Raw genomic sequence first — 27779 nt, 5'->3', positions numbered from 1 at the left:
AGTTATAGTAGAGTCCTTGTTACCGCGGAACCCAGACCGTCAGTGTTAATCAGTTATTTTAATAATATATTGCATGGTTATGTTGGATCTAACAATTTTTGTTTACAATATTTTTTTGAAACAATTTAACAAAGTATAAATGAATGTTGAGTTCATATACCCTGAAAATTAATTCTAAATCATTGCGGAGCAGAAATTTGGTTTATTGCCAATTCGTTGTGGTGCGTTGTGAATTAAACTTTTGAGTGGTTTGTACACGTATCTTTTGCCTCCATACTTGGAAGCAATCTGGTCAGGGACACCATTGCTTATGGCGCAATTTGATACACGAAGACCTTGCCCTCGCCTATGGACGAAACATAGAAGTTGGCTTTAAAGTGAAAGGGTTACACATAGCAGTCAGTTTAGTTTAAACAGGTAAACATGAATTTATTATACACGCATATTGTAGTTGTTGTTTAAGTAAAACAACGGTAATCTTTGTTTTATTGAACGACAAATCTGTGGACTGACCTAACTACACCCTAAATGTCACTTCCGTGACGCCAAATCACAATCACTTGTTATCTAATCATGGCAAAATCTGCCATCTCTCTATTATGAGCAAGTCATATATAGGGATAGTAGATTGTCATGTACAGAAAACAAGTGCCTGGTGTCATAACATAATATTCAATTCTAACTATTGCCTTCAAGTAATGATAATGAAGCAAGACAACTCGTCCTCCTGGCAAATCGTCCCACTTTTCACCAACTCGCCCTACTCTTCTAATCTGTACCAACTAGCCCCACTTATCTATCCAGAATACAAAACAATCCAAAATTAAATAAATGATTATTCTCTAATTTGAATGATGTTTCACTTCTTGGAATATAATTTTCAGGGGCGGATCCAGCCATTTTAAAAGGAGGGTTCCAACTGTATGTCCCCATTCAATTGCGTTGATCATCCAAAAAAAGGATGATATAATTAAATGAGTTATAGTAGAGTCCTTGTTACCCTTGAACATTTGGTCTCAAATCATTGACATTTTTCTAAATTATCTATTTTTTAATATTATTTGTTAAATTATTCCAGGTAATAAGACCAGACTATATAAATGTTCCTTGTAAACATTCAGAATTAGGTCTTCAAACATGAAGAAGTCCTGATGTTAATTGTCATCCTGAAACAATAATTATAAAGATCAGTACACACAGTAAATTTAGCAGATAGATGATCAGGTGCTAGACCTAGTCCAAATAATTATGACGTCTTGAAAGGCTATTATAATTTTTTTCTTTGACGCCTTACATCGACGTAAGGCGTCAAAGAAAAAAATTATAATAGCCTTTCAAGACGTCATAATTATTTGGACTAGTGCTAGACCATGCATTCATTCAGGGGTACTACTTGTACAAGTGATTTTTATTTAATTGAAGAAGTAAAAAAATATATAAATTAATATAAGTAACTTATAATGTTTAAATAATTTCCCCTCAATTTTAAAATTATTTTTTTTCAATCCCACCAAAATTCTCAAGTTTTGAGATCTGTATAATCATGCCTTTAACATGTTTAATGATTTTTCCCAGGTTAGCTCATATTTTTTCATATATTAATTCAACAAAGAAACTGATTGCTCAAATATCTGAAGTACTTGCGCAAGGCCTTCAAAAAATTGCTCCTTTGAGGCTAATGTTATAAATGACCAGTGTTCTGAAGATAAATGGGATTTCCATTGTCCATGAAATTACACTTAAATGATTAGTGAAGACATCTGCAATGGCAGAAAACATTAAAATTTTATAAGAGCAAAGAAATGGGTACCGTATGAATTTAAGAAAATGAAGATTAGATTTATTAAGATGACTTTTTCACTTATATTTAAGTAAACAAATCTGAATGTCTAAGGAACATAATATACTTATACATACATGTAGTACCAGTAAATAAAATTCACTTGTATAAGTATCCTACAAATTTACTCATATAAGTATATTTTTTTTTACTTCTTCAAGTAAATAAAAATTACTTGTACAAGTAGTACCCCTGACTGCCATTCATACATTTACAAATTAACACAGCTTGAAAATAGTGTAACCTCGTAAATATAGTCATCCATGCAAGCTTTTTAAACATTAATGTTGATGGAAAATCAAAAGAAATAGATACAACTAGTATTGCAGCACGTTTTTGGAGCTTATGTATCCTCTCCAGAATACAGTTTGTGGTAAGACCCCATACTGTACAACAGTAGTCAATAATGGGTAATAATTATATAGCTATTGTAAATAAGAATTTAAGACACTTTAATGGTAAATAACGTTTCAACCTTTTTAACTAATATATTCTGGTTGAAATAGTTTCTTAGCATGCTTAATAGTATCTGCTATGAACTGGACGCAGTAAATTTGCATGCAAATAGACGTAAAACAGTAACTTTCAAATTCAACTTATAAATTTATCATGTTTATTCTGTTACCTCCAAAAAATTGATATGTTTTAATCAGAGGCAATTTCTTAAAAGACTTAATAAAATATCATATACTTTACCAAGTTTACCTTGTTATTAATATGTAAAGAAAGTCCAATACTTGGACTGAACTGGTCAAAATGCTTTTAACAAAAGTTATCTTTATTCCCTATTATATATTTAATTTATATTTAGTATTGTACAGTGTATGGTATCGGGTATTCAGATAAGTAAATGCATGCAATATTGATCAAGAATGAACACCCTTGTTACAACAATCTTTATTTTATTTTAAAACTTTCATTTTTTTTTAAAAGTACGTACATTACAAAATTTAGGAAAAGCACAGGCATGTTTGTATATATATATATGTCTGATTAAAGATGAATTACACCACCCTAATTACCATAATTTATAGACAAGACAAGACAAATACTTTATTAAAGTCTCACCACTTGTTACAATATATATATATATAAAATATACAGCTTTTTAAAACGGAAGTTAACATGGTTAACAAGAGCCACTCTATAAAGACTTATGAGAGACTATAAAACAATTTTTCTTAAATTATAATACAAATACAAGTCAACTATCATGAATATAAAATACATTTTCGCTTTATCATGTTTATAAGATGTATATATACGGTATACCCTAGATGTCAATCATCATGTCCAGTTAAAGGTGTCATACATTAAACTAATATTTTAAACAATTAAAATTACCTCATCAATTTTCTACTACATATGTACATAAATAGGTTAAAACATGCAGCACCAAAATTATGAACTAACTATTATAAACTTCTATAATTATTGATCCACACATATATAATGCATTGATATAATTTCTAGATCTGATCTGTTCAAAGGGAAATAACTCAACCCACAATTTGATGAAAATCCACTACACAACATGAATGTTTAATACCTTTTGAAATGACTTTTCAGAACAATTCTAAACACAAATTCACAAATCTGTTTGGTTATACACATCATGTACATTGTAAGATATCATCTCAACCACTAAGTATTATAATCCTAGAATCCACAATTACCCATTAATTTCATGCCACCATTTTATCCAATGAATGAATGATGATATTATTATCCCATTTTGCACCCAAAATAATACTTCAATTTATTATAGTACATGTAAATATAATTCTAACATCCTTTTAACTTAGAATTATGATTTTATTCTGCACTTCCAACATATCACTCATTCCTAAAATTGCTCAAAATTGATTGTTTTAGATGCCAACAGTAAACAATGTCAAGAAAAATGATTTTCCTGACCTTTCCCATCACCCAAAGTCCCAATATGTTCAATATCTCTATTATATATCATCATTATCATTTGAAACTAAACATCAACTTATACCTGACTCATGCAAGTCGATCTATCGCTCTTACCAATATTAATTAAAAAAAAATATTTTGATTTAATAAGAGGTATCCTATCAATAACAGCTTAAAGGATCCCAAACAAAAAAAATTGAGGAACAAATCATGGTAACAAATGATAAACAAATCGTATGATTTCTTTGTGATTTGAAAGTGATAAAATTTCACATGCAAATGAGCTAACAAATCACAATAACAAATCACGAACAAATTGCTTACAAATCATAAGCAAATCATAAACAAATTGCCAAGAAATTGTTTTGAAATCATTTACAAATCAGAAGCAAATTGTTTTCAAATCGTTAAGAAATTGTTATCAAATCTTTAACAAATCAGAAGTAAATCATATTCCTACCTCAAGCAAATCACAAGCAAATCGTAAATAAATTGGCATCAATCATCAATTCACAGATTATATCATTAACATCCAGATCAAAAATAAGTTCTGCCCCTGAAACCCCAAAACTTTGAAACGCAAGTGTCTTCATTTTACCTTTAATAGCTACTCCACTAATTGTAAAAAGAAGTACTATCTTTGGTTGCGATGAGGGACAAATTGTTCTTTGTGAAGTTTCTCTTACTTTTTACCCGAAATTTGAAAAAAAAACATAGGCAACCACGTGTACTTAGTAGAATAATGTCGAATAGGTGATGGGTCTTAGTCTTGGTCCAAATCTGCTACATTGTAATATATATAGCTTTGTCCATTTTGCCCGGGACCTGGTCAGTAAACAACAATTAAAACATTAAACTTGCCAGTGAATTTTATCTGCTAGGGCGGGAAGCTAGTCTTCAAATGTTTTGATCTGTTTACACATCTTTTACACATTTTTATTTTTATCATTAATCCTAACATCACTAAACTATCATGATTATAACGAGATACTGAAATGCACAGTTTCTGAATTTTAAAGGTTAACATTTGAATAGTATTAGTTAAATATGTGAAATTATAAATATAAAGATTCCTTACCACCGTCATCTTTCATAGACTGAATAAAACTCCCCATCTTGCAACCTTCTTTGTTCAGTTAATATAGAACAGTATTTGAAATTTGAATTTGACCTCAACCGGAAGTCAGAGAGATAGATAAACAAAGAAACCTGGAATGCATTAACATTTTATTCATTGTAGCAAATCATCAATGAATCACACCAAGATTGCTAAGAAAGTTAACAAATCATTTTCAAATCATTTCATATGATATTCAAAGTTAACAAATCATAACGAAATCACACCGTTCTAGCTAACAAAGTTAACAAATCTCTTTCAAATCATTTCATACGATATTCTAAGTAAACAAATCATAAAGAAATCACATAAAAACAGAAACAAATGGCTTACAAATCATACCAAAGAAAGAAATCACATAGAAATCAGATTTAGGGAATTTGGAAAATTCTGATTTGTCTATGATTTGTTTAATGAATCGCAAGCAAATGGTACTAACAAATCGCAGAATCACGATTTGAAAGAGATTTGAATACGATTTGAAAGCAATTTGTTCATTTATTTTTCTGTTTGGGCGAGCTCAGGGGTATAATAATAAATGTTTTTTTTTTAAATATAGGATTTTGCTATTTTTTTCTATCAAAGAACTTTATATATAGTCTTAATAAATGTAATAGAAAAATAAAAAAAATGGGGTCCCCATTCAATTAAGCTCACGTATAGGTACTTTTTTTTCTGTTGAACTAATATAGGTAATTGGTAATATGGAAATAAAAAAGGACTAAATTACAGAATTGCTTAAATTTTACAATTGTTTAGTTTAAGTACATGTACATGTGCAGCTCATTTGATTTAAAAAAAAATACAGGCCACTGATGAGCTAAAAAACGTTATTTCGATTTTTAATGCCAAAAAATGGCATTTTTGGACCAAAGGGAGATAATTAGGAGCTTTTTCAATGGTATAAACATTTTAAAAGTCATCTGGGGCCAAAACGAATTGATTTGTTTGATTGATTTTTGTACCATATCATAAAGTAGCAACCAATACATTGCAACAGTGTAATAATTAAAATTTGTAATGAAAAAAAAAATGTTTAAATTTTTGCTGAAATTTTTGTACCCTCAATCCTCCTTAAACTAATTAGACCACTTTCAAGTTTATAAAAACACAGACATATAAACATAAGCTCTATAATCTATTGAGCTTTTATCTGAAAATATTAACGAACACACATTTTTTTTTAGGGAGCAGTGTCCATGATGGATTATGATATCACCATTCCTGAATACTCTCAAGATCTATCAAAACACATGTACCAGTTACAACAGACAGGTGTGTTGTGTGATGTATGGCTTGTGTGTAAAGATGGGGTAGTCTTTGTACATAAACTGGTACTAATGGCATGTGGCAGTGCTTACCTTCAGCAGCAACTTTCAGCAGATACCAGTTCTAGTTCCCAATGTCAAGTTTTCTTGAAAGATTACTCATTGAAAACTGTTTATGATTTTGTACAAGCTCTTTATACAGGAAATTTGACACTGTGTCATGATCGAGCAATTGATACTTTGAAACTCTGCACATTTTTGAATGTTAAAGTATTTGCAACTACTATTCAAGGTGTTGTTGATAATGATCCAAATTTAAAACGAGAATTTGATAAAGGTGGAAGAAGCAATAATATGAATCGTATATTTTATGAAGTAGAAATGGCCAAAGACTCATCTTCTGCTCCATTTAAAGTACCTGTAAAGGTACAGAAATCGAATATTATTATGGAAAAAATAGTAGACAATAGTTTAAAAACCAAAGATATATTTTCTCAATCTGGTGTAGAAAGTCCACGGAGAAATAGGATCATGGTTATAAAATCGGATACAAATGAAAAAACTAAAAGAAAAAACAATACAGAGGCCACACATTCTGATGATTGCATTCCAAAAAAGCAGGCAACAGTTTCAAAGCAGACACTTAATGTTGTACAAACAAGTCCAAATATTTTCCAACCCCAGACAAAACTTGTCAAGATATCTCCAAAAAATGTTCCAAATAGTCCTGTACAAAGTGATCACACATATGAAGCAGACAATACAACAGAGTTGTTGAATATAGCTAAAAACCTGTCAACCAGTACTGATTCAGCATGTATTGAGTTGTCAGATATAGATGAAAACTTATCAAGCACAGACATGAAAAGATCAGGTAAAGATCGAATGCAACAGGAATCATGTCAACTTTGTCAGAAAGTATCAGAAGATGCAGTGGAAAAGAATGGACAGTACATATGTAAAGGTTGTGTAAGCCTGTTTACTGGAGAAGATTCCCAGACAAATGGAGAAAAGAAGAAAAGAGGACGAAAAGGAAAGAAGGAAACAAAGGTAATTTACTTCAATATGAATACATGATTATTACCACACTGAAAAAAAGTATGATCAAACTTGTTTTGTTTCTTGAATTTCGATTTCCAACATTCCACATGTTTCAAATATTAATTTGTTGAGATAAATACGAAGGTGTGGTATGAGCGCCAATGATACAATTCTCCATCCAAGTCTCAATGTATTAAAAATTAACAGTTTAAGGTGAAAGTACCACCTTCAACACAGATACTTGGCTTACCCATGAACAGCAAGCTATAAAAGACCACAGAATTACTAGTGTAAAACGATTCAAATAGGAAAACCAACGTTCTAATCTATATAAAAAAACGAGAAATGAGAAACACTTATGAATAATCAGTCAGGGGACTTACTTAAATTTAGTGATTTTCTAAATCACTGATTCTAGTAACATTAAAAATCAATTCTTCAGAGAACAATTGAAGGTCTTTCCACCTCAATAATAAGAATAAAATTTAAAAAACGATGTTAGAAAATGTCACCACGTGTTGATGTAATGCATGTAATGTGGTAAATCAAACTGATATAAAAAAGTAAGATTGGTAGGTTTCTGCAGAAGACTTAATTGTTTTATAATGATCCAGAAAGAATTTTTAGCAAAGGTCAAAATCTAGAATGTCAAATTGACCTTTGACCTTGACCTCAATTTTGAGGTCATAGGTCAGTGATCTCAAATCAAAATACCCCAGGTCAATCACTTGTATGGTTGTGGAGAAACACTGATTTCAAATACAAAAGGGGAGAAAACTCCTATAAGGGTTAACCAAAACTCTTTGACTTAATAGGGTGAAGTTGCACATTTTTATAGGACCGCAAAAATTGAAAATTTTTTGGTCGTATATTGGTATCACGTTGGCGTCGTTGCTGCGTCGTCGTCATTGTCTGAATACTTTTAGTTTTTCGCACTCTAACTTTAGTAAAAGTGAATAGAAATCTATGAAATTTTAACACAAGGTTTATGACCACTAAAGGAAGGTTGGGATTGATTTTGGAAGTTTTGGTCCCAACATTTTAGGAATTGGGGGCCAAAAAGGGCCCAAATAAGCATTTTCTTGGTTTTATGCTCTATAACTTTAGTAAAAGTGAATAGAAATCTATGAAATTATGACACAAGGTTTATGACCACAAAAGGAAGGTTGGGATTGATTTTGGGAGTTTTTATTCCAACCGTTTAGGAATTAGGGTTAAAAAAAGGGCCCAAATAAGCATTATTCTTGGTTTTCGCACAATAACTTTAGTATAAGTAAATAGAAATCAATGAAATTTAAACACAAGGTATATGAGCACAAAAGAAAGGTTGGGATAGATTTTGGGAGTTGAGGTCCCAACAGTTTAGGAATTAGGGGCCAAAAAGGGGCCCAAATAAGCATCTTTCTTGGTTTTCCCACCATAACTTTAGTATAAGTAAATAGAAATCTATGAAATTTAAACACAAGGTTTATGACCGTAAAAGGAAGGTTGGGATTGAATTTGGAAGTTTTGGTCCCAACAGTTTAGGAATAAGGGGCCCAAAGGGTCCAAAATTAAACTTTGTTTGATTTCATCAAAAATTGAATAATTGGGGTTCTTTGATATGCCGAATCTTACTGTGTATGTAGATTCTTAATTTTTGGTCCTGTTTTCAAATTGGTCTACATTAAGGTCCAATAGGTCCAAAATTAAACTTAGTTTGATTTTAACAAAAATTGAATCCTTGGGGTTCTTTGATTGAATAATTGGGGTTCTTTGATATGCCAAATCTAACTGTGTATGTAGATTCTTCATTTTTGGTCCCGTTTTCAAATTAGTCTACATTAAAGTCCAAAGGGTCCAAAATTAAACTAAGTTTGATTTTAACAAAAATTGAATTCTTGGGCTTCTTTGATATGCTGAATCTAAACATGTACTTAGATTTTTTATTATGGGCCTAGTTTTCAAGTTGGTCCAAATCAGGATCCAAAATTATTATATTAAGTATTGTGCAATAGCAAGAAATTTTCAATTGCACAGTATTCAGCAATAGCAAGAAATCTCCAATTGCACAGTATTGTGCAATAGCAAATTTTTTTCAATTGCACAGTATTGCACAATAGCAAGAAATCTTCAATTGCACAATATTGTGCAATAGCAAATATTTTCAATTGCACAGTATTGCGCAATAGCAAGAAATATCTAATTGCACAATATTGTGCAATAGCAAGAAATTTTCAATTGGAGTTATCTTTCTTTGTCCAGAATAGTAGTTGAATCAATTTAAATCATTGTTTTATACAATATACAAATACTATGTATATTCACTTTTACTACCAACTGATAAATTAAAACAATCTTTACCATTCAGTGATAACAAGCACTTTTTTTACATTTTAATATGTATTTAAATGAGTAGTTATTGTTGCAAACTCCATTAGAAATTTGAATTGAGATCAGTTTTTGAATAAGGGAAAGGGGGATGTGAAAAAAATTTTGGGGAGGGGGTCAATTTTTTTCATTTCAGATTTCATAAATTAAAAGAAAATTTCTTCCAACAGTTTTTTGAGAGGATTAATATTCAACAGCATAGTGAATTGCTTAAAGGCAAAAAATGTTTTTTTTAAGTTCATTAGACCACATTCATTCTGTGTCAAAAACCTATGCTGTGTCAACTATTTAATCACAATTCAAATTTAGAGCTGAATCCAGCTTGAATGTTGTGTCCATACTTGCCCCAACCGTTCAGGGTTCAACCTCTGCGGTCGTATAAAGCTGCGCCCTGCGGAGCATCTGGTTGTAAACAGTTATTTGGCAAACACATCATATCATTTACTGTCACAGTTTCTTTTGAATAACTATAACAAGCAAAATTTAAAATTTATAACATGACCTTGACCTTTGACCTTGACCTCAATTTCCTTCAAATGGACCAAGGACTTCATATCAAAAGACTGTAGGCCTCTACGACTTATAACGTATGAATTTATCCAACAAATAGATAACTCCTATAATAATAAGTGTTTGGTCACACAAGGTGAGTTTTGAAACCCCCATTACTGTACAAAATGTATAACGTCATTGGCCAAAAATCCATTCGATATGTTGTAAGACAAAAAAGCATCTCAGACGGCAGAAGAAAAAAAAAAAAAAAAAAATAATCAGAAGAAAAACAAAAGGCCTTTCCACAAAAAGTGGAAAGACCTAATTATTTCCATAAAGGTTGAAAGTAAGAGTTGTCTTTCTTTAATAATCACCTATTTAAGTAGTACAAAGTAATCACTAGAAGAAGTGATTTAATTTTACTGTAGCTTTAAATATAGAATACTAATGCTCCAGGGACTAATTATGTTTCTAAACTTATCAGAACCAACATCTGTGTTGTCTAAGATGACCAGGTCATTTCAGGTGGTGACCTTGTACTGAATCTAGGATAATGACATAAAAATCACTTCTTTAAGTATCATAACTCAATTTCCTTCCCAAAAATCACTTCTTTAAGTATCATTATTTTAATAACCCCCACTAATTTCAACACCCCTGAACAGTGAAATTTTTATCAGGAACAGTAGAATTTTATTACATAATCTGAAAGATGAAACCTTGAACTTTACAGGTAAAATACTCCCACTGCTGGGAAAAATCTGTTAAGCAAGTATCAGTTCATTATGTAAAGCCATCATTATACACATGTAGCATTTTTTTCAACTAAAATAGAATTTGCAGCTAAATGATAGCATCCAAGGCATAAACCTTGATACTTAAAAGAAACAAAAAATTCATTTTTTTTTCAATTTTACTAATGAAAAGATGTTTTTTAAACCTATGTGTTTAAAATTTTGGTAAAACTACAAAATCACAATTTGTGACAAAACTTCGAATTTGCTACTCAAATAAGTGATTTAAAAATCACTTATTTCAGTAAGTCCCCTGACTGATAATGAACCACACCAACAAATGGCAACTAGTAAACATGGAAAAAACAGACTTCTGACTTGTGACAGGTACATATCAACGCATCTGGTTTACAAACTTACTTAAAATAAATGTAACATGACAACGTGAGAAGACACTACATCAGTACATGCACTATTGAATATCAATTGAAATTGCTCTACTCCATCCAAAAGACATACACATATATCATGTATATGCCGTGTACATGTTATTATTTTGTACAGGTTATTACTTGTACAAACATTTTATACAAGTAATTACTTGTATGAAGCCATCATACAAGTTATTACCTGTACAAATAGAATTGTACAAGTAATTACTCGTACAATTTTTACTGAGAAAAAGATAATAACTTGTACAAATCATTATATTTGTTGTTCTCAAGAAATCGTTTCCCTTATAAATATTTTATTACTGAGACAAAGGTATAAGGGCATTTTTCAATAAAAGCGTAACTTTCAGACCTAAAAAAATGGAAAATCAACTTGTCTAACATTTAATTTCAAGAGTTATTAAGTCTTTCCACTTTTCTGTGGAAAGACTTATTGTTTTTCTTCTGATTATTATTTTTTTTTTCCGCCAAATTTTGTTCTTGCGATAAATGTTTGTTTCGCAATATGTCGCTTCGATATTTCTCATATGGTATCGTATAGTTTATGCGCTTTTAAATTTCACCCTGCTAAGGCGAACCATTTCCTATGTAAGAGTTATCTCCCTCTTTACTGTTTATCCTCTGTGTGCATCTTCTTCGTAACAAAACAAGATAGCGACAAAATTCTTTTAACAAATTGTTCGTTACATCCTCAGTAATTTTTGGCGTATTTGGATCGAAGCGATTCGATAAAATTTTATAGGAGTTATCTACCTTTACAAAATAAATTTGTCGGTATGTTTATTTAACTCGTAAACAATTAACTGTATAACCCTGGAATATTTTTATTTGAGTCCCCTAGGTCTTAACTTAGAAAATGAGGTCAAGGTCAAAGGTCAAGGTCAAATTCTCAATTGTGACTTTTACTTGTTTTTGCATTTTCTCCCTCACTTTGAGAGATACATATAAAAGAACAAGTGCAAAATGTCTGCTTAATAGTAATGAAGATATGTTACATTTAGTCTTATACAATTAAATTGCATTTTATAGGAGTTGTTGCCCCTGAAATGTCTTGATATGAGGTTATTTGATTATAACTTCAAGTAAGTTCATTATAAAGACATTTGACCTTATACAAAAGGTTAAGTGACAAATGACCTTGAATATTGGCTACCGGAAGTGACCTTGAGAAAACCGGAAGTAGTTTTTTTTGCAGTTTTTTCACAAAAAAAGTACTCAGAATCCATATATTTTAACATAAAGATACATAAACTGATTACTGAAGACTAAAAATGACTTCCAACAAACCGGAAGTGGCCAATTATCTACCATTCTACATGCAAAAGTATATAGAAACTATATATTTTTGGAATCAGTGTGGAAGAAGCTATCATATGAGACCGGAAGTAGCATTTTATATAAACCATTATTTATCTCATCAGTATGAAGAAACTATCTTCTTATCCAAATTTCTTTGTTGTGGAAAGACTTTCAATTGTTCTCTGAACAATTGGTTTTTAATTTTGAATACTTTTATTATAGACCTGTTTGTAAACAAAAAGTGCAATCTGAAATACATTTCCTTCTGAATTGGAGAACCATTTTTTATCGATAAAGATTAGACAGTACTTCACATATGAAGTTTTCCCATCACTTGGCGTCCGTCGTCCTGCGTCCGTCGTCGTTAACTTTCTTCTCCTCTGAAACTACCATGCCAAATTTTTACCAAATTTGGCCACAATCATCATTGGGGTATCTAGTTTAAAAAATGTGTCCGGTGACCGGGTCAACCAACCAAGATGGCTGCCATGGCTAAAAATAGAACATAGGGTTAAAATGCAGTTATTGGCTTATTACTCAAAAACCAAAGCATTTAGAGCAAATCTGACATGGGGATTAAATTGTTCATCAGGTCAAGATCTATCTGCCCTGAAATTTTCAGATGAATCGGACAACCCGTTGTTGGGTTGCTGCCCCTGAATTGGTAATTTTATGGAAATTTTACTGTTTTTGGTTATTATCTTGAATATTATTATAGATAGAGATAACCTGTTAATAGCAATAATGTTCAACAAAGTCCCAACCCTCCCCTTTCCTGGGACAGTGATGAAACAATACAACATAAGAACGAACTATAAAAATCAGTTGAAAAAGACTTAACTCATCAGATGGACACAATCATAATTACTAAACGGAGTGGACGTGCCCGGGTACTTGTATATCCCATACAACAACAAAAAACAACAAAGTACAGAATACACATTTGAAAAAGAGAAAAGAAAACTAAACACAATATAGATTTCAAAAATACATACACGCTCTATGATAAAAAAAAATAAACAAACAAATAGATAAATACCAGAAAACAGTAAAAGACAAATAATACCCGACAATTGACAAAACAATCTCAGACTTACTAACTCATAGAAAGGAGTTTTTCAATGACAAATTTTGTTTAAAGCAAAAGTAGAAGCACATACAACTCTAAGAAATTGTGTTGTACAAGTTATTATCTTTTTCTCAACAACAATTGTACAAGTAATTACTGGTACAACTATATTTGTACAGGTAATAACTTGTATGATGGCATCATACAAGTAATTACTCATACAAAGTTTTTGTACAAGTAATAACCTGTACAAAATAATAAAATGTACACGACATATATATACAACAAACAAATAAATTTTAATTACACAATATAGAACTAATAGAAAAGATGAACATGTTTAAAAACAAATTAAAGTGTATATAAAGCAGAGTGAGCCCAGGCTCTGTGTTGAAGACCGTACTATGACCTATAATGGTTTACATTTACAAATTGAGACTTTCAAAAAAAGTTTTCTCATTGGCATTCATACCACATTGTGTAATATCTACATATGTTTACAAGTGACATTTAACTGGAATAAAAGTAATTGCTGGGTTACCATGTAAAATACTACATGTACATGTACTAAGTGAAAAATACAAAAACAAGAAAATGAGTAAATTTTACAATGAAAGCCATAAAATACAAAAATGCAGGGTTCTCAAAGTTTTAACATACTTGTATGCATATATATCATGTATATGTTTAAGAGACTCCCATGAATTTTACCAAGTAAAAATGGGAGTCCTGACAATATGGAAAAGAAGATGTGGTGTGATTGCCAATGAAATAACTCAAGTCAGTTTGGAGTCCGGATGATGGTGATGGATAGCTGTTTTACGTTCAGCAGCAACTTAAATGCATATATATTCTGGAAGAAAACATGTATAAATTTGCTGTTTCTCTGATTACTAGTAGTAATAAGATCAAATTTTGGTATGATATGAAAAGGGTTTTAACCACGACCAGATACTCTTGAGGGAACAGAAAATAATACCCCAGTTAAATCATACATGTGTATGTACTCTATTGTTCTCTTTGACTGTAAAGCACGCTCATTGTTGAAGGCTGTACAGTGATCTATGGTTGTTCATTTGGTCTCTTGTGGAGTGATGCCTCATACATGTCATACCACAGCTTCTTTTTTATATTAACATTATTCATTTTTTATGTTATTTTATTTTAATACCCTGTTTTCATATCTTGCTTATATATATACTTTTTATGCTCATTAATGAAATCCCAACTTTTAGACTAGTCAGTGTACATGGTGCGTTTTTGTTAATAATTATGTGTATCTCATTATAAGGAATACTTTTAACTTAAATTGTCTCGTTCAAATCTATCCCGGCATATATATGACAGGCTCTTAAAAATGTATAGACATGTGCCCTAGTACATGTAGTAAACATTCACCACTTATATTAAAAAAAAAAACAACTTAAAAAATAATTTTTACCGAAATCATGACCTTCACTCAGCTCCAGAAAGATGGATACTTCTACATACATTTTGTACAGCTTTATCTGAAACCGTGACCTTCACTCAGATCCAGAGAGATGGATACTTCTACACACAGCTTATCTGAAACCATGACCTTCACTAAGCTCCAGAGAGATGGATACTTCTACACACAGCTTATCTGAAACCGTGACCTTCACTCAGCTCCAGAGAGATGGATACTTCTACACACAGCTTTAATATCTGAAACCATGACCTTCACTCAGCTCCAGAGAGAAACCGTGACCTTCACTCAGCTCCAGAGAGATGGATACTTCTACACACAGCTTATCTAAAACCGTGATCTTCATTCAGCTCCAGAGAGATGGATACTTCTACATACAGCTTATTTGAAGCCTGTACTTCTGTTGCTAGTAAATTTGTGTCAAACATTTTCTTAAAAGAAACATAGAAATTTTTCAGCTAATTTTTGAACACTCATGACAGTGACTGTTTAGATCAATATTCCTTGGTATGCATGATACAATTAATAAGTTTGAAAAATAAACAGCACATGAAGTTAGTCAGATTGCTCCTGTAGTACAACTTGCTGTTTTACCAGAATTTTCTTTTTATCATGTCTATCTGAAGAGACCTTACAGCTGCAATTTAGCCATGTTAGCAAAGCATGAATATATATAATATATATATATATTGTTTTCCAACTTTGTCCAAACGAAAATGAAAATTCTATCCTGTGAAAAGACGAAGTGTCCGTAAAACATGAAGATATTGAAGTTCATTTGGAAATCATGCATGTCTTTGTTAAGCTGGAGATATACAAATGGTCTTGCCATGTTTACATGAAAAAGGCGATAGGATGGGGAGATGTAATTGAACAGCCCTTTCATCCATTGCACATACATGTTGATGTGACTGTATTACAGAAAGTTATGTGTGCAATTTGTGATTCAAACTGATTCCAACAAGGTATCCAAATAAAGACTAGAGGTATACTGATAGTAGGAGCTTCCACTTCATATTCACTAGAATATGGAATTAAGATGGAGCATGACGATTGTCACAAAACAAGAGATAATCTTTGTAACTTGTAAAGACAGAAAAGATAAGAAAAATAAGAAATGCCAAGGACCTTATAGTAATGAAGAAAGGCAACTGTCGTTTTAGGTGTCAGTAGTTGACAACAAATGCTGGTCTGAAAGTGTTTCAAAGACAGATGTGACACTAAAACATTTGTAAAAGTGAATCGTCTAGTGGGAGCCACACTAATGAAAAATTGCCGGCACATTATTTATGTTAGTGAGGTGCTACTTCCTAGACGATAGGTATATATATCAGAGAATCCATATTTCATTTGATTGAAACCTAGCTGACATATAGTCCTTTCATTGCAAACCTCATGAACTTTTGAAATCTAGGTGAAGTAGGGATGTGAAAATAAGTATCTGGAAGCTCCAGTCACGTAGTACACTTATACATGTACATTAATTGTAAAAATTCATAAAAGATACCAGGCTTAAATTTTGTAAACTAGACACGTGCTTTGTTAACATAAGATTTAATCATGCCAATAGTGACCATATTGATGCTTGAATCAAAGCAGAACTTTGGAAGGGAAAGGAAAATGCGATATGACGAACATGAAAACCGAAAAGCCCCCAAAAAGTTGTACCAAGTAATGATATCCATTCATCAACCGTAATCTGACAAAAATGTAAAATGAACATATATTATCAATGATATTTCATGTAAATAAAATTAACATGTATATTTGCTGACTCACTGGTCTGGTGATACCCTACGGGTAGTAATTAACCTTCGTCCACTGTGGCATCGACCCACAATTTAGACTAAGCTCTTCTTCTTCTTATACATGTAGTATCCAGTTATCCATCAGATTTTTGATGATTACTAACTACTGTGCATGCGTAGGATAATAATAAATAAATATTTACAAAATAAAAGTGCCAAAAAATAAAAAAATACTAACATGACATGTGGTTAAAACTATTTACATAACTACTAGGTTTACTGTTCTGTATTGTAGAGAACAGTAGGTGTCAACTGTTCTCTAAAAATATTTAGAGTGGGAGAAAGTACTACCTTTGGAGGTAGTACATTCCATCATGTCCATTGTGTAATAGTATACGGAAAAAATGAATATTTGTAACAATTAATCTTTAAATGTAAGTATGTGTCTGAAAGTTTGTGGATGAAATTGTCGGATTCTATTGTCTGTTTGTATGAGTAATGTTGATGGTACAATTTTATAAAACATTATAAGTCTTGTTTTAAGGGGGCTCACGGGTCTAAATCATTTTTTTTTTTAAATTTAATATAGGATTTCTATATATTTTTCTATAAATGAACTTTATCTTATACTTAATAGAAAAAAGAAATAAAAAAATGGGGTCACCGTTCATTTACGCTCACAATCTGCCTTCGAAAGAAGCATACATTTTTGTTAATGTCCTTTTTTTCTGTTGAACTAAAAGGAAAAATAGCTGTAATATAGAAATAAAAAAATAACTAAATTACAGAAATCGCTTAAATTTTACAATTATTTAGATTATGGTCAGCTTATTCCAAAACAAAAATAAAAAATATAGGTCACTGATGAGTTAAAAAAAATATTTCAATTTTAATGCCAAAAAATGGCATTTTTGCACCAAAGGGAGATAATCTGGAGCTTTTTCAATGATATCTACATTTTAAAAGTCATCTAGGGCCAACAAGAATTGATTTTTTGGAATGATTTTAGTACCATATGATAAAGTAACAACTACTTAAGGTAATAAATAAAATTTGTAATGAAAAATAAATGTTTAAATTTTTTCTGAAAATCTTATACCCGCGAGCCTCCTTAAGTCTGCGTTGTTGTAAGGTAGGCCAATTTAGAGTATTGGGCATGTCTGTAACGCTACTGGTGTTGTGATAACGATTACAGGCATATATAGCAGCCTGACGTTGAACCATCTGAAGTTTATTGCATTGTTCAGCAGTATGAAGGTTTCAAAACCGAGCAAGCATATTCTAGTTTAGGTCGGACAAGTGCTAGATATGCCTGAGACTTAATGTTTGTAATGGATGTTTTCAGATTTCTTTTTAGAAAGCCTAGGCTTTTATTAGCATTACCAATAATGTTGTTTGTATGCTGTGTCCATTTTAAGTCTGATTGCAGTGATATTTTGCGGAGGAGACAGATTCTAGAGTGTGGCCGTGAAGGATGTAGTCGTGTTTGATGGTATTTTTCTTGTTTTTATTGTCCCCATCGTATCTTTTGACTCTATTTTTCAGGATTTATTTGATACTCCAAAACCTAAAAGAAAGAATAGGCAGTATCACCACCAAGCCTTAAGAGATGCTTATTATGCCGTAATAGATGGAGATATACCAGTGCTTACCGCCTGTAGACTTTATGGTATTCCCCGGGAAACACTCCGAGATCGATTAGACGGGAAAAGGAGTATAGATTGTGAGAATATCGGTCGAGGAACTTTGTTCACTAAAGAAGAAGAGAACAAATTAGCAGATGAGGTCAGTCGTATGGCAAAATGTGGTTATTTTTATTCGTGTAAAGAGATTACAGATATCGCCACAGATTATTGTGTTCTGACGGAAAAGAGAACCAGTGATCAACATCTGACTCTCAAATGGTACCGTGGATTCTTCAATCGCTGGCCAGAATTGCAAATGCTATATACTAAAAGACCTAGAAAGCGTAATATATTGGCCGCGGCAGCTCAGAATAAGGACAGATTTTTTAAAGAGTTTGGAGATTTATTAGATAGACACGATTTTACTTTTAAACCAAATTTCGTGTTCAATTTGCATGTATCAGTTATCAAAACCAAAGAATCTCAAAGTATAGGAGTGATTGGGTGTGGAAGTGCGTCTGGAATCGCTATTCCTCCATATTTCATATTCCAAGAACAAGAAACTCACGATAATGCTGTAAACAGCATGAATAATATCCCAACTGTTGTGTCGGAGAATGGATACACTAGTTTTGTATTTGTGGACTACATGAAAAACCATTTTATCAAGTTTTTACCAGAACGCACAAACGAATCTGTGCTATTGATTTTAGATGGATTTAAGTCGCACCTTTGCGTTGAATTGATTGGTTTTACTAAAGACAATAACATTTTAACACTGTTTATACCTGCTAATTGCGATACGAGTCTCAGCCCAATAGAACAATGCTGTAGTGCTCAGCTTCAGGAATGTTATGACGAACTTTGTCTTAGAAAAATTCATTCAAATGAACAAATTTGTTTTTGTGATGTGGCATGTGAAGCATACAACAAAGCATTCTCTCAAGAAATTCTTGGCGAAGCATTTGTAAAATCTGGTTTATGCAGCATTGAAAATAATTCTGCTGTTTAGCAGTCCCGAGAACATAAAAAGCCGATCATGTTTAAATACATATTATGATGAATTTCCATCACAGCATACATATTGTCTTGTTTCTTGTTATGTACGAATCTGATTTTGAGTAGATATCTGTTTTAACTATTTGCTTTCTTAAAAGTGTAATTTTGTTTTGTGTAAAATATACCTTATAAGTTGTCCGTATTGCTCATTTTGTCGAAATAACGAGAGTATGATATTTTGTTAGTGAGCTTTTCTCGTCATACATATATATAAAAAAAAAAGATGTGCATATGATTGCCAATGAGACAACTTTTCACAACAGACCAAATGACATAAAAATTAACAGCTATAGGTCACAATACGGCCTTCAACAATGAGCAAAGCCCAAACCACACGGTCAGTGATAAAAGGCTTTCCTCACAGTTTTCATAAAAAGTCACGCTGTTACACATAATGCTTTAATATCAACAGCGTGACAGTGACTAGTTAACCTTTATAATGTGGCAAAACTTTGAAATTCCAGGTAATGGACATTTGAATTTATATTTCAAATTTATTAGGAAATTATTTTGTTGTCACTCATTTCTCTTATTGTAGTATACAGAACATAATACATATTGAGAAAGTATCTCAAGATCTCAACAGCGATGAAGAGAAATGTATGTGCGCTTATAATTGAATTTGATGCGACTGTATGTGTCATACAAGTGAGAGGTTTAGCGCGATAAAACCCGGTTCAATCCACCATTTTCTACATTTGTAAATGCCTGTACTAAGTCGGGAATATGACAGTTGTTGTCCAGTCGTTTGATGTGTTTGGCCATTTGATTATGGACTTTCAGTTTTGAAATTTCCTCGGAGCTCATTATTTTTTGTGATTTCTTATATATTTTTTTTTTTTGATGTCTTGTTTTCTGATACTTTGAATAAAGAGCAAAAAGCACGACAATACACATTGACTATAGTGCTGACCACAAAACAAGAACTTCTATATTAATGAATATTGTAAGAGATCTTAAACCTATTATTTGCCCAGTAAGACTTGTTGAATCGCGCCTACATGTACTAGTAGCAGCTCTCATTTCTTTTGGATACAAATGATGCATTAAAACGTTTGAATTACTATTGTACTCCTGTTGACTGTAACACATTTAAATAGAAAATTGTCAGCAAACTAAAAATAATATGGAAAAAGTGGAAAATTAAACTTAATTGAAGGTCTTCCAAACCTTGAATAATTTGAAATATTTTGGAAATTATTTTGTCTTTAAAAAAGGACTGCATGTTTATTGAGATCTCACAAATGAATGCAAAAATGAATTGTACCTTGAGTTTTTGACAACACTTTCGTTTTACATCTGATAAAATTTTAAATTATAATGTTTTAATCGAATGAGAAAAAATTACACACTCAGATGGTCATTTTCAACTGAATTAATTGTATTTCATTGTCAGAAGGTGTTTTAATCTTTACTGAAATCCATAATTAAAAACTCCACGTGTGTACCTGGATGCTTAAAGAATGATTTAGCTCAATGTTAAAGATGAGACAAAATGACTACAAAAAATTGATAGTAAAGGTAATTTTGAAATATTTTAACACATATGTGTTCTTGTACGAAAAATACTGTGAGGGAAAAAAAAATAGTACGAACCCAGCATATCTTGGTAGAAATTTGGGAAACTCTTAGTAAATTAGTAAATTATTTGTTTGATGTTACTTATCCATACCTATTACCTTGAAGGGTTGGGTAGGTAGGATTTTTTTTATTTATTTGCATAGTTCATATAGTTCATAGTAACATATCTGAAACCATGACCTTCAATCAGCTCCAGAGAGATGGATACTTCTACATACAGCCTATCTGAAACCGTGACCTTCACTCAGCTCCAGGGAGATGGATACTTCTACATACAGCCTATCTGAAACCATGACCTTCACTCAGCTCCAGAGAGATGGATACTTCTACATCTGAAACCGTGACCTTCAGTCAGCTCTAGAGAGATGGATACTTCATCATACAGCCTATCTGAAACCGTGACCTTCACTCAGCTCCAGAGAGATGGATACTTCTACATACAGCCTATCTGAAAGCGTGACCTTCACTCAGCTTCAGAGAGATGGATACTTCTCCATAGTTCATACAGCCTATCTGAAACCACGACCTTCACTCAGCTCCAGAGAGATGGATACTTCTACATACAGCCTATTTGAAACCGTGACCTTCACTCAGCTCCAGAGAGATGGATACTTTTTCATACAGCCTATAGATCTGAAACCGTGACCTTCACTCAGCTCTATAAAGATGGATACTTCTTCATACAGCCTATCTGAAACCGTGGCGTTCACTCAGTTCCAGAGAGATTGATACTTCTACATACAGCCTATCTGAAACCGCGACCTGCACTCAGCTCCAGAGAGATGGATACTTCTACATACAGCTTATCTGAAACCGTGACCTTCTCTCAGCTCCAGAGAAATGGGTACTTCTGCATACAGCTTATCTGACACCATGACCTTCTCTCAGCTCCAGATATATGGATAATTCTACATACAGCCTATCTGAAACCTTTGCTTATGTTGCTAGTAAATTTGTGTCAAACATTTTCTGAAAAGAAACATAGAAATATTTCAGCTAACTTTTGAACACTCATGACAGTGACTGTTTAGATCAATATTCCTTGGTACGCATGATACAATTAACAATTTTGAAAAATGAACAGCACATGAAGTTAGTCAGATTGCTCCTGTAGTACAACTTGCTGTTTTACCAGAATTTTCTTTTTATCATGTCTATCTGAAGAGACCTTACAGCTGCAATTTAGCAAAGCATGAAAATATATAATATATATATATATGGTTTTCCAACTTTGTCCAAACGAAAAAGAAAATTCTATCCTGTGAAAAGACGAAGTGTCTGTAAAACATGAAGATATTGAAGTTCATTTGGAAATCATGCATGTCTTTGTTAAGCTGGAGATATACAAATGGTCTTGCAACGATTTCATGAAAAACTCGATAGGATGGAGGGATGTTATTGAACAGCCCTTTCATCCATTGCACATACATGTTGATGTGACTGTATTACAGAAAGTTATGTGTGCAATTTGTGATTCAAACTGATTGCAACAAGGTATCCATTAAAGACTAGAGGTATACTGATAGTAGGAGCTTCCACACTTCATATTCACTAGAATATGGAATTAAGATGGAGCATGGCGATTGTCACAAAACAAGAGATTATCTTTGTAACTTGTAAGGACAGAAAAGAGAAGAAAAATAAGAAATGCTAAGGACCTTATAGTAATGAAGAAAGGCAACTGTCGTTTTAGGTGTCAGTAGTTGACAACAGATGCTGGTCTGAAAGTGTTTCAAAGACAGATGGGACACTAAAACATTTGTACAAGTGAATCGTCTAGCGAGAGCCACACTAATGAAAAATTGCCGGTACATTATTTATGTTAGTGAGGTGCTACTTCCTAGACGATAGGTATATATATATATATCAGAGAATCCATCTTTCATTTGATTGAAACCTTACATATAGTCCTTTCATTGCAAACCTTATGAACTTTTGAAATCCATGTGAAGTAGGGATGTGAAAATAAGTGTCTGGCAGCTCCAGTCACGTCGTACATTTATTCATGTACATTGATTGTAAAAATTCATAAAAGATACCAGGCTTAAAATTTGTAAAAAAGGCGCGTGCTTTGTTAACATAAGATTCAATCATGCCAATAGTGACCATGTTGACGCTTGAATCAAAACAGTTGTAAGGCAAAACAAAATGCGATATGAAGAACATGAAAACCGAAAACTTCCCAAAAAGTTGTGCCAAGTAATGATATCCATTCATCAACCGTAAACTGACAAAAAATGTAAAATGAACAAATATTATCAATGATATTTCATGTTAACAGAATTAACATGTCTATTTGCTGACTCACTGGTCTGGTGATACCCTAAGGGTAGTAACCTTCATCCACTGTGGCATCGGCACGATTATCTGATTATAATAATATATGTATGCCAGTAAAAATCGGGGGGTATCTAAGGTTCTCCGGGGGGATATAAAGCTGATTATTTTGAAATTTTTCGTTAGCAATTTATTTTACAAAAATGAAAATCACGCGAATATTTTGTATTTGGATCTTCAAATTATTTAGAATATTGATCCAATAGATGGATAGGAATAACTACGCAAACGTCTGTAACACAACTTAACAAGGTTTAAATTAGACTAGTGGATACATTATTTCGAAATTAATTAAGCTATTTTTAGATCTGCTGGTCTCTATCATAAAATGAGTTTCCATAAAAAAACTGATAGTCGGGAGAGAGATTTATAATTGGAAGAAACAAAATGACAGGAATGGTAACCTTGAGCATCACATTCACAATTTCCAATTTACTTTTCTGTAGAAGTATGCGAACCTCTTCTTGCATCAAGAGATATATTGTCTGTAACCTCGTTACATGGTTACTGGCATCTTCAAAAGAACTGAAGACATCACGGCCAGGATTGGCTAATCGTTAAACTGATGTTCCAGGCAGCCCCATTCCTCCTACAGTAACCCAATTTTAAAGTGAAATGATTTCATTACTCTTTGTACAATGTTGAAGTTGACAAGTCCTACGCATGAGATGTTCGACGAAAAGAGTTTGAAAAGCTCTTCCCAGATGTTAGTTCTGCAAGAGGAATAGCATCATCATTTACAACACTTCTTCCCTTTAACATGTTTAATCGCTTTAGTGTGTTTTATCTATTGGAAAGGAGGAATTTCCATAACGATCTCCAGTACTTAGAGTTTAGAATCTGCATTTCCCTTTTCCCGTTTGTCACATGTACATTAACAATGTGGCGTTGATACACTTATTTGTCAATCGCTTATAAAGAAAAATGTTTTTTTATCTTACAACTCCTGTCGCTTGGCGAGTATGAGGTTTGCCATATACAAAGTACCAATTTTACACTTTTTAAAACTTTGTGATACGCTACGGCATAATTCCACTGCACATGTAGAAGATACAAGTTCATTCAACTCCTTTCTGTTGGTGGTTAGTAAAGAAGGGCGAGTAAAAGGTACTTGACAGGCCGTGGTGTACGAAGGCAACATTTTTACAAGGGAAAAATATAGAGTCAATAAGTTATTTATATATAAATAAAGATATGTTAGTGCCTAATGAATAACAAGTATTCTGCATAATCAGGTGGTGATACAATGAACATGATAAATAGTGATATTGCATTGCAAGTAAATGTTTGCAAATACTAGTAATACTATCATATATTAGGAAACAGTAGTTCAACGATGTTCAACATGTTCAAACACCATAGTCTAAACATTTATGAACCAATCAACTGAATACCAAAAATCATATATATATTAAAACATATGTTATAACTTTTGTTCGCATGAAAAAAGGACCCGACCTGTAACGCCATTACATGACTCAAAACTAGGAATGTCAACGAATACTCGAGTATCGCTCGGTAGTACCGAGTATCGATTACCAAAATAGTACTCGACTAATCGGCTGCATGTAAGAGTGTTGTTTCTTTCTTTAGTTTAAGTAAAACATATTTGTATTCATAGCACCTTCCTGGAAATTATATATTTTTTCAAAATAAATAAATATTTATAAAACGATATATGAACATGAGCATTTTTCTACGGCTGACACTTCTAGCAAATTTAAACCACTCCCCGACCTCTGTACAGTCAGAGCATACATTTTCATCAGCAGAACTGTTAGCTACCTAACACATTTGAGAAATTGCTACGTCCTGAAAAGGTTGACCTTGACAAACTTGTTTCACCCTGTATCGACCCCCAGAAAAATGATTAATGGTATGAGAAATTTCTAATCATCATCCCTTTGTTTGTTGATCATTAAATGTGTGTGTTTTACAGTTCTTAAATACTGTTGTTTGAGTAATATTTTTTCTATAGATATTAATTAATTTCTTGATTAGATTATTACCAGCTTACGTAATAAGAACATGTAGTGAATGAGCTATATGCTATATGATATAAAACTCCTTGGACTATTATTTCTTCCTAGGTAATAATATACGTTCATTAGACAACGCAAAACAATATACATGTACAGTAAATGGCAGTAAGTTTTTATTTTGTAAATGTTTTACCGAGCAAGTACTCGAGTATCGCTCGGTAAATCCAACGAGTAATGGAGTAGTAGATTTTCACCGAGTTGACATTCCTACTAAAAACAGACTATTTGATAACATCTATCATATTCTTGACTTGGATCAAGACATTTGAAAAAAATGATGGTCGAACAGGTTAAATATCTAGCCGAACCTGCCGCTTATATGACTATATTTAAAAATATCGCTATAATGACAACATGACACGAATAGAGTACAAATAAACTTAAAAGCACTCAGCATGGGGAAAAAAAACCGCATGAATAAGCAGTATTATAGTACATTAATAAGAATAAAAACATTTATTTATTTTTATTAAAAAATATCACATGTTATTCATATACGAAGGATTTTCGTAGTGATTACCAAATGAACATGACATAAAAGAAAAATTTAGAGCACAAATAAATAATTCCCTTTGCATAATATTTATTTCATTAAGATGAGCTACCAATTTCTTCTTAATGAGATCACACACTACTTATTCGTGTAATTTATATAATCTAATTCTATCAAATAATTATGTAATACTGCTTTACAGTTTAATATTTTATATTTTAATGCCAAAATAGTGCGAGTGGGGCATCCGTGTACTGGGGACACATTCTTGTTTTTTTTTATGAATGAAGAGGGCTCCCAGTATTGGAAGGCATCTAGATGGATTTTGTTTGCAAATGAATACTGATGTTCCTTACCAAGATAATTATGTAATTTCGATTTGAATAATCTTTAAACGTGGTTAATTTTGACTTAATCTTAATGGATCCTTGGTTAGTGCGATTGGGGAATCCGTGTACTATTGATCACACATTCTTGTTTTAACAATTATATTCCATTGAATAAATATATACCTTCCCATTTAGACTACAGAAGTGAAACAGAACTCCTGTCAGTTAATTTATAAACTTAAATTAAGAGAAAATCTGTCGGATTCGGAACAATGATACGGGTCATCTGTACTATTTGTGGCTTGGTGTAATGACTTTTTATTGTCCCCATCGTATCTTTTGACTCTGTTTTTCAGGATTTATTTGATACTCCAAAATCTAAAAGAAAAAATAGGCAGTATCACCACCAAGCCTTAATAGATGCTTATTATGCCGTAATAGATGGAGGAATACCAGTGCGTACCGCCTGTAGACTTTATGGTATTCCCCGGGAAACACTCCGAGATCGATTAGACGGGAAAAGGAGTATAGATTGTGAGAATATCGGTCGAGGAACTTTGTTCACTAAAGAAGAAGAGAACAAGTTAGCAGATGAGGTCAGTCGTATGGCAAAATGTGGTTATTTTTATTCGTGTAAAGAGATTACAGATATCGCCACAGATTATTGTGTTCTGATGGAAAAGAGAACCAGTGATCAACATCTGACTCTCAAATGGTACCGTGGATTCTTCAATCGCTGGCCAGAATTGCAAATGCTATATACTAAAAGACCTAGAAAGCGTAATATATTGGCCGTGGCAGCTGAGAATAAGGACAGATTTTTTAAAGAGTTTGGAGATTTATTAGATAAACACGATTTTACTTTTAAACCAAATTTCGTGTTCAATTTGCATGTATCAGTTATCAAAACCAAAGAATCTCAAAGTATAGGAGTGATTGGGTGTGGAAGTGCGTCTGGAATCGCTATTCCTCCATATTTCATATTCCAAGAACAAGAAACTCACGATAATGCTGTAAACAGCATGAATAATATCCCAACTGTTGTGTCGGAGAATGGATACACTAGTTTTGTATTTGTGGACTACATGAAAAACCATTTTATCAAGTTTTTACCAGAACGCACAAACGAATCTGTGCTATTGATTTTAGATGGATTTAAGTCGCACCTTTGCGTTGAATTGATTGGTTTTACTAAAGACAATAACATTTTAACACTGTTTATACCTGCTAATTGCGATACGAGTCTCAGCCCAATAGAACAATGCTGTAGTGCTCAGCTTCAGGAATGTTATGACGAACTTTGTCTTAGAAAAATTCATTCAAATGAACAAATTTGTTTTTGTGATGTGGCATGTGAAGCATACAACGAAGCATTCTCTCAAGAAATTCTTGGCGAAGCATTTGTAAAATCTGGTTTATGCAGCATTGAAAATAATTCTGCTGTTTAGCAGTCCCGAGAACATAAAAAGCCGATCATGTTTAAATATATATTATGATGAATTTCCATCACAGCATA

The 27779-nt window shown here is 32.4% G+C and overlaps 1 protein-coding gene across 2 annotated transcripts; it reads left to right on the top strand.

The window, feature by feature from the left end:
• Window positions 1-282: 282 nt before the first annotated feature.
• LOC143075859 (uncharacterized) lies at window positions 283-27779 on the top strand. 2 transcript variants are annotated; one of them, XM_076251446.1, is made up of 3 exons: window positions 283-417; window positions 6065-7195; window positions 26620-27779. In XM_076251446.1, the coding sequence occupies exons 2-3, from the start codon at window positions 6077-6079 to the stop codon at window positions 27709-27711; spliced, it is 2211 nt and encodes a 736-aa protein (XP_076107561.1). In that variant the 5' UTR covers window positions 283-417; window positions 6065-6076; the 3' UTR covers window positions 27712-27779. The 2 variants fall into 2 exon arrangements, with proteins under 2 accessions (XP_076107561.1, XP_076107560.1); XM_076251445.1 differs by lacking the exon at window positions 26620-27779 and adding an exon at window positions 18343-19619.

Source organism: Mytilus galloprovincialis, chromosome 5 (assembly GCF_965363235.1).
Source record: "Mytilus galloprovincialis chromosome 5, xbMytGall1.hap1.1, whole genome shotgun sequence".
Taxonomy (NCBI): Eukaryota; Metazoa; Mollusca; class Bivalvia; order Mytilida; family Mytilidae; genus Mytilus; species Mytilus galloprovincialis.
Note: the sequence above shows the minus strand (reverse complement) of the source record. Positions and strands in the feature narration are given on the sequence as shown.